General features: G+C 49.6%; 1 protein-coding gene across 2 annotated transcripts in view; it reads right to left on the bottom strand.

Moving 5' to 3' along the window:
• Positions 1-391: 391 nt before the first annotated feature.
• Positions 392-9281, bottom strand: part of LOC143298518 (uncharacterized) — a 21106-nt gene continuing 12216 nt past the window's right edge. For both annotated transcript variants that reach the window (XM_076611367.1, XM_076611368.1), the window contains 6 exons: positions 8540-8651; positions 7720-7889; positions 7419-7560; positions 3862-4016; positions 1178-3369; positions 392-648 (listed from right to left, as the gene is read on the bottom strand). In XM_076611367.1, coding sequence (XP_076467482.1) covers positions 612-648; positions 1178-3369; positions 3862-4016; positions 7419-7560; positions 7720-7889; positions 8540-8651 — 2808 coding nt within the window. In that variant the 3' untranslated portion in view covers positions 392-611. The remainder of the gene's footprint in view (positions 649-1177; positions 3370-3861; positions 4017-7418; positions 7561-7719; positions 7890-8539; positions 8652-9281) is intronic.

Raw genomic sequence — 9281 nt, 5'->3', positions numbered from 1 at the left:
AGTCAGTTCTTCCAAAGGGGGGGGGGGGTGGAACAGGGGAGGGAGCGAAAAATCTTTCATTATCAAAAGTGTTCACGAGACAGGCTACTATCATCAAGCAGGAGTTATAAGTCCCTTCTGTTTGTGGTGAAGTGCGGGGATGGTTGTTGAAAAAGTTCAGTGACAGTTATCATCATTATCAGCTAGCATCATCAACAGGGTACTCTTTCGACAGCTACTCTTTCACAGGAGTCCATCATTTCTGGCTGGGGTGGGGGTGGGTGGGGTCGGGGGCTAGGAGGATGCGGAAGGGGGATGGAGGGTGTTCACAGGACAACACAAATCAGTGTGTGTGTGTGTGTGTGTGTGTGTGTGTGTGTGTGTGTGTGTGTGTGTAGAGAGAGAGAGAGAGAGAGAGTTAACTAGACATCTAGCTATCATCATCAAGCAGATGACTATCCTTCCTGTCTGGGATGATGTATGGGTGGGGTGGGGGTGGGGGGGGGGCGGCTGGTTGGGGTTACCGGGTAGGTGGGGTGGTGAGTGGAGAGTTTTCACAGGATGTCAGGAGGTAGTCCTGTCAAAGACCGGAGGGGGTGTGGCGGGTCACCTCATCCTGGATCCTGGGGTGCTCAGCATTCCGAGGATCTGTCTCGCCCCGTGGACCTCCTGCACATACACACACACACACACACACACACACACACACACACACACACACACACAGGGTGTAAATAAATGAAAATACGTTTACGGTCTCTCTCTCTCACACACACACACACACACACACACACACACACACACACACACAAACACACACACACACACACACATATCTATATATATATATATATATATATATATATATATAGAGAGAGAGAGAGAGAGAGAGAGAGAGAGAGAGAGAGAGAGGGAATATATATATATATATATACATATATCACAAAAGATCCGAAAGGGGAATTGTTGCTTAATCAATTTACCATCTTTCGTAGATATCATTTTGATGTTGATTTTGATTTTGATACTATGTCTCTGTCTCTCTCTCACTCTTTCTCTCGCACGCACACACACACACACACACACACACACACACACACACACAACACACACACACACACACACACACACACACACACCACAACACAACACAACACACACACACACACACACACACAACCTCTCCCCTGGCCCTCACCTTTGACTCTTCCTGGTGAGGGGAGGGGGAGGAGAGGTGGGCGGAGGGGGAGCCGTCCCTGACCTTCTGCCGGACTGGCGCCGCGTTTGACCTTCACCTCTTGACCCGCGCCTTTCTGACCCTGGCCTTGACATTGCCGGGCTACCCTGAGTCACGTGCTCTGCCTCCACAGAGGGTGGGGAGGAGGAGGAGGGGGAGGGGGAAGGGTCGGTGTGACCGATCCCGTTGCGATGACGGTCAGCGGTTTCAGACGATCTGCCTCTACCACCACCACCATCTCCTCCATCCCCTACCTCGTCCCCGTTTGTAGACTGTGGTGGTGGTGGCGTAGGGCGTTGCTCTTCGGCCGCTAGCGACTGACGTTTCAGAGACGAAAGGGGAGATGTGGTGGGCGTGTGGAGATCTTTGACGACGGCGCCGTCTTCCGGCAGAGGTTGGAGTGAGGTCTTCCTTGGGGGGTTCCCTCGCTCCTCTACCGAGGCCATCCGGTTGATCTGGTGCACGATCATGTGCACGCGCCCGGACACGCCTTCCGGGGGCACCACCAGCCCCTCCTCCCCCTCCTCCGGGATGTCCTTCTGCGACAGGGGGCGCACAAGCGGCGGGGTATGGTGGTGGTGGTGCTTGGTCGCTGGTGGTGGGGGTGGTGCCGGGGTCTTGCTCTTCGCGGAGTCTTTGAGTCTGGGTTCCTGAGCGTGACTGGAGGATATAAGGTTCGGGGGGTTCGGAGGAGTTGGGACTGGGGAGGCTGCCGGCTCGGGCTTCAATGGTTCTGGAGTGGCGGCGGTCTTCGCCCCGTCCAGAAGGTCCGGGAGTGGAGGGGTCTGTTTGGGGGTCGGGCAGGGGGGTGGGTCTCCTTCCTCGCACTGTGGAGAGGTGTGGCGGGTGTCTCTTTCTGTTTCTGACTGGGGAGGGTGACCGGGGTGGTAGGGTCGGTCTGTTGTGTGGGCGGCGTCATCTCGCTCTCTGTCGCTGTCGTCTTCTGCGTTCTGGCGGATTAAACGGGAAGACCGGACGCTTGTTTTCTCTTCTGCAGTCTGGGGACTCTCTCTCTTTTCTACGTTTGTGTCCAAATCTTCGTCTGCAGCTGGTGACGGTTTTTCTTCAGACACCTTTACGTCTTCGTTGAGCTTGCCGTCAGTAGAGGGTGAGGACATGCCGTTGGCTGTTGATGGTGGTGATGTCGTTTCACGGACCTCTCTGTCAGAACTGGCAGGGGTGGGGTGCTTAGTGACCAAGTCGTCGACGTTGAAGTCAGAAAGATCCGTCTGCACTGCTATGCTGGCGGCAGAAGGACTGGAAGCGCTGCGTTCTGCAGGTTCTTCAGCGTTCTTGTCTTGGACATCCTCACGGTCCTGGTCAGTGTCTGTGGTTCCGGTATCACTCCCTTCGTTCCGCTCACTGCCAGGCGGGGTCTGGTTCAGCTCTCTGTCGGTCGTGGAATCGTCGTCAGGAAGTCCTTCCTTGGGCTGAACATCATCGACCATTTCGGTGCCTTTTGACTCGGGGTCATCGCGAGGAGGCGATGGAGAAGTTGGAGTTCTGACGGGAGTGGCTGGAGCAGGGGACGCTGTCTGCTGGCAGCTGCTGCCTGTGTCAGGTTTGACGAAGAAGGGGTTAACGGAGCCTGAAGGCGGTACGACGGGCGGGGAGCCGCAGGAGGCCAGGCTGGGCTTGCGGCTGGGTACGGGGGCGGGCCAGGAGGACAGCTTGTCTAGCCCCAGCCGTTCCTTGGGGATCCGCACCACACGGGGCTTCCGCTGCTTCCTGGGCGCCGCCTCGCTGGCGGACCTCCCCCGGGGCGGATGACCGTCAAGCTGGTCCATGCTGCCCACGCTGTCGGCCCGAGGCTTCTGCGAGGGCGGGGCGGGTGCGGGGCGGGCGGGGCGGGGGTTGATGGACTGGGATCCGGAGCTGGAGGTGGACAGGTTGCCCAGGCTTCCCCTCTGATGCTGGCTGGCCAGGAGCGGGTTGGGGGCCTTAGGGGCTTTGCGGGCCGGCCTGTGCCTGTCGCCCTCGCTGAGGATGGAGTCCTGGCTGACGTCCAGGGAGCAGGGTTTGGGGTGTGTGTCCAGGGTGGAGGAAGAGGACACGTCGTGCTTCCCAGGGCGGTGCGGGTCTTGCTGGGGGTCACGGCACAGGGGCAGCATGCTGAAGGAGTCCATCTTGCCCTCGGACCTCTCTTCCAGCAGCTGGAAACAACAACGATCAGGCGGTGATGACAAAGCTGGACTGAATGCAATACATCCCTGCTGTGGTGGTTGTTTCTCCTTTAGCGTGTGGATGAGAACACGAATGAAGTGTTCAATAAAGACCTTTGCTCGTTGTAAAAGGATGTGCACAAACAGCTTCAGTCTTGTTTTCCTCTGTATTTTCAACAAAGAGTATACGGTCACCGAATCTCTCTTCTTAATTATTGTGGACTTAGACCTACTAATCATTACGAAAGAGTATAAATATGTGTGCGCGCACATACGTACATGTGTGTGTGTGTGTGTGTGTGTGTGTGTGTGTGTGTGTGTGTGTGTGTGTGTGTGTGTGTGTGTGTGTGTGTACGCGCGCGCACACCCTGTCTCTTCTGCTATCATTTTGCTTGCCATGAATTTGCACACACACACACACACAGAACACTTGATTCTTTTTGCCCAACACACGAAACGAAGACAAAAAAAGAAAAGGTTCACCTGCACGTGCTCGACAGGGAACCAGCCCAACCGGTCGCCATGGCAACCCAGGCACCAGCCAGATTCCAGAGCCTGCACCACGGCCACAACATCACCCACCCGGAGCGACATCTGGCTCTCGCTCTCTGCCTGGAACTGCTCGGTCACCCTGTGCTCTGAAAGGACACAGGCAACGACATCCTTACCAGTCCTATCTCTTTTTACTCTAACCACGCCCCCCAAAACAACGACAACAACAACATAAGAATTAATATATTTGACGTGAAAGTTACAATACACAGTCTCTTTCTCTAGCGACATCTGGCCCTCGCTTAGTGCCTGGAACTGTTCAGTCAACCTGTACTCTGAAAAGACACAAACAACGACATCGATACCAGTCCCATCTCCTTTTACTCTAACAACAGCAACAACACAAGAAATAATATAATATTTGACGTGAAAGTTACAATACACAATCTCTTTCTCTAGCGACATCTGGCCCTCGCTTAGTGCCTGGAACTGTTCAGTCAACCTGTACTCTGAAAAGACACAAACAACGACATCCTTACCAGTCCTATCTCTTTTTACTCTGACAATAACAACATATGAATTAATATGTTTGACGTGAAAGTTACAATACACAGTCTCTTTCTCTAGCGACATCTGGCCCTCGCTTAGTGCCTGGAACTGTTCAGTCAACCTGTACTCTGAAAAGACACAAACAACGACATCCTTACCAGTCCTATCTCTTTTTACTCTAACAACAACAACATATGAATTAATATGTTTGATGTGAAAGTGACAATACACAATCTCTCTCTCCAGCGACATCTGGCTCTCGTCAGGGAGATATAAGATATGAACTCTTTGTGCATCTTACATTTGATTTCATACATCAAAATTATCTCCCCTATCACAGCGAACGCAAAACGGCCTCTACAGAGCACTCAGTCCAGTTAACATGAAAATTACAATCTCAGCGATTCATTCGAAACGCTAAAACCCACCTCTAACTCGGATTCAGAGAGTGTATTTATCGCGACAGGAACTGTCAAATGGAGATAGTGCAGAATTATGCCGAACAGTGATAACACCAAACAGGCCATACGACCGATTAAACAACAAAATAGAAAGGTTAATATCACCAACAACAGCAACAATAAATCTCCGCTGTAAATGGAATCCGTATTCTTTTCTTTTTGACTCACTTGTGTAAACAAAGTGAGTCTATGTTTTAACCTGGCGTTCGGTTGTCTGTGTGTGTGTGTGTGTGTGTGTGTGTGTGTGTGTCTGTGTGTCCGTGGTAAACTTTAACATTGACATTTTCTCTGCGAATACTTTGTCAGTTGACACCAAATTAGGCATAAAAATAGGAAAAATTCAGTTCTTTCCAGTCATCTTGTTTAAAACAATATTGCACCTCTGGGATGGGCACCAAAAAATTTAAAAAATGAAGCCTAATTATATGCAAACTGCATTTACTGTTATATTTATATTTTTTGTATTCTCTAAACTTGGCACTTTGATCTGATATTCTGACCCAACAAGAGCAGTCATTGTTATCATTTTTTTTTTATTCAAACAGGAACTTCTTTTGCTAAACATGGAAGTTTTATTTATTTTTGCAAACGTTTTTTGGTGCAGATAGTAAAAAAAGGGAAATTACTCTGTAATTAATGCTAGGGGACGTAATTTACCACAAGTGAGTCTTGAAGGCCTTGCCTCTCTTGTTAATCTTTGTTTTGATGTTACAGAGGCGCGAGACCTGACGCCGCATAAACCCACAAAGTACGCTGCAAAAAGAGCCGCAAGTTACCATCATACAGCTTGCTTTCCCAACCACCATAAACCACTCCCTCCTGTCTCCTTTCCCAACCACCATAAACCACTCCCTCCTTTCCCAACCACCATAAACCACTCCCTCCTTTCTCCTTTCCCAACCACCATAAACCACTCCCTCCTTTCCCAACCACCATAAACCACTCCCTCCTTTCTCCTTTCCCAACCACCATAAACCACTCCCTCCTTTCTCCTTTCCCAACCACCATAAACCACTCCCTCCTTTCTCCTTTCCCAACCACCATAAACCACTCCCTCCTTTCCCAACCACCATAAACCACTCCCTCCTTTCCCAACCACCATAAACCACTCCCTCCTGTCTCCTTTCCCAACCACCATAAACCACTCCCTCCTTTCTCCTTTCCCAACCACCATAAACCACTCCCTCCTTTCTCCTTTCCCAACCACCATAAACCACTCCCTCCTTTCTCCTTTCCCAACCACCATAAACCACTCCCTCCTTTCTCCTTTCCCAACCACCATAAACCACTCCCTCCTTTCCCAACCACCATAAACCACTCCCTCCTTTCCCAACCACCATAAACCACTCCCTCCTTTCTCCTTTCTCCTTTCCCAACCACCATAAACCACTCCCTCCTTTCTCCTTTCCCAACCAACAAAGACACTCTTTGCCCATCTCAGTGATGTTGCAGTTTGAAGATGCCAGTCTTTGTAGTAAATTCCCCATTCCTCCTCCTCCTCCTCCTCTTCCTCCATTATCACCCTGCTTCACCCAGCTCTAAACATCTGAGATCGACATCATCCGATTACCATCTGGGGTAGATTCTGAAGCAAAGACTAGAATTTTACACAATTTTTAAATGCAATGACGATAATGTGGATTACACTCCCCCCCCCCTCTACCCACCCCACCACCCCTCTATCCCCCTCCTCCCCGCAAAAAAAATAAATAAATAAATAAAAGAAAAAAATATATAAAAGAACGGGCTGTCAGAAATGAAAACTGAATGAATTAGAGATGATAACAGCAGAACACCCAAACATATGTATAGCTGTATACAGAAAAGCTTTATCAAAGTCAGGATAAGCGTACAGGACCTGAAATTTGAAAAAAAAAGGGTGGGTGGGTGTGATAAAGTATTCTTCAAGAAGACAAAGTAGCAGTTGTAATTTTAAGAAGACGTAATACATCTCCTCAATCATTCTGTCAAACTTAACATTTTCACACATTAAAAAAAAACAAAGAAAAAAAGAAAAAAAAACCCAGATAAACAAGAATCCAATAACAGAGGCGGTGTCCCTGGTTACCAGACAACAGCTACAGCTGCTCCACCAATGTTGGGGGAAAATTCCGCTTGAATACCATACCCAAAACATAACGACTGCTTTTAATTGAATAGTGTGTGTGTGTGTGTGTGTGTGTGTGTGTGTGTGTGTGTGTGTGTGTGTGTGTGTGTGTGTGTGTGTGTGTGAACGCGCCTCATGTCTTATAAACCTCAAGCTTTCGTTTCAGTATAATCTATTCTATTCCGTTCTTTGTGAACGCAGTTAAGACATTTTTTGTTTGTTTGTTTGTTTGTTTTTCTTTCTTGATGATGAAAGAGGGAAGAAATGAAGAAAGAAAGGAGGGAAAGAAGAAAAAAAAAGGGAGGAAGGAAGAAAGGAAGGCAGGAAGAAATGGAGGAAGGAAGAAAGGAGGGGAGGAAGGAAGAAAGGAAGGGAGGAAGAAAGAAATGAAGGAAGGAAGGGAGGGAGGGAGGGAGGTAGATGTGACTGACCAATGGCCACCCAGGCTTGATCCGGGGACTTGGTCCTGTTGACCTCCAGCAGACTGTACACGTCACGCTTCAGCTGTGATGACGTCACACAGTCCTTCCCTTCAGGACCCGCGGTGGAGGCCGCGGAAACGTCCCCCGTCACCTTGATAAAAAAGGTCATGTGAAATAGTGTGATACTATACCATGCGTATCCCCATTCCACCTCACACACACACACACACACACACACACACACACACACACACACACACACACACACACACACACACACACACCCCAACCCTCCACCCACACCACCCACCTGATCGACGTAGACGGCGGGGAACCAGCCTTCCTCCCCGGATCTCTGTTTCCGGCCCAGCATCCAACCGTTCCGGTCCCTCTCCTTGCCCACGATCATCTCCCCTTCCCTCAGGTTCAGCTCGCCCCGGAACGCCGCTTTGTATGGGAACAGGGCCTTGAAGTACTTGTCTGCTCGTGGTGGTGGTGGTGGTGGTGGTGGTGGCCATGGTGGGCGAGGGTGAGGGGGTGTGGGGGTGGGGAAGGTGTGGGACAGAGAGAGAGAGAGAAGGATGTATGTTATGTAAGCAGATTTCATGATAGTGTGGTGTGATATAAAGTATCCTTTCTTCTTCTTCTTCTTCTTATTATTATTATTATTATTATCATCATTACTATCATTGTTATTGTTATCCTTATTATCATTCTTATTCTTATTATTGTTAATGTAGAGGAGGCCGCATATGCACACGCAGATCTAAATTTACGCATTCTGAGGAAGCAGGCGGAAAGGCTGAAAGATATTCAGACAGGCAGACAGATAGACAGACAGACAGACAGACAGGAAAGCAAACATATGCATGCATACATACACACGTACATACATACAGGTAGGCAGGTAGGCAGGCAGGCAGACATACACACAGAGACACATACAGACAAACACAGAGAGAAGCAAAGAGACAGACAGACAGGGAAGACAGGCAGGAACACACACACACACACACACACACACACACACACACACACACACACACATGCAGATAGAAAAGCAGCCAGACAGACAGACAGACAGACAGGCAAGCGGACAGAGAAGCAGGCAGACAGACAGACAGACGTACCGCGGACAGTGGAGGAGAAATCCTCAGCGCCGAGGGGACTGCTGTCCACGGTCCTCACTGGAGACACCGGACACACAGCCGCCACTGGTCGGCTCTCCTTGTGCAAAGAGTTCTGTCAGCAATCACCCTCAGTCAGTCAGTCAGTCATGTATTTGTATGTATTTGAATTTGTATTACTATTTTTGTCACAAAAGATTTCTCTGTGTAAAATTCGGGCTGCCCTCTCCCAGGGAGAGTGCGTCGCTACACTGACATCGTTTTTTTCCTGTCTGCAATTTAATTTGTTTTCCTATCCAAGTGGATGTTTCTACAGAAGTTTGCCAGGGACAATCCTTTTGTTGCCGTGGGTTCTTTAACGTGCGCTAAATGCATGCTGTACACGGGACCTCGGTTTATCGTCTCATCCGAATGACTAGCGTCCAGAGACCGCCACTCAAGGTCTAGCGGAGGGGGAGAAAATACTGCCGACAGCCGGTGTGATTCGAACCAGTGCGCTCAGATTCTCTCGCTTCCTACACGGCCGTGTTGCCTCTAAACCAACACTCATCGTGCACGTTATCATCGTCAACAATGCAACCAACAACACACCATTCTCCACCACCACGCCTTTTTATGTTGTTGACACAGGTAGTCGTTATCATCATCATCATCATCATCATCAGTGCACCCAACAGCACACCCATTCCCCACCACCACCCCTTTTTGTGCTGTTGTTGACACATCTAGTCGTTATCCTCGTCAT

Source organism: Babylonia areolata, chromosome 24, assembly GCF_041734735.1.
Source record: "Babylonia areolata isolate BAREFJ2019XMU chromosome 24, ASM4173473v1, whole genome shotgun sequence".
NCBI classification, from domain to species: domain Eukaryota; kingdom Metazoa; phylum Mollusca; class Gastropoda; order Neogastropoda; family Buccinidae; genus Babylonia; species Babylonia areolata.
Note: the sequence above shows the minus strand (reverse complement) of the source record. Positions and strands in the feature narration are given on the sequence as shown.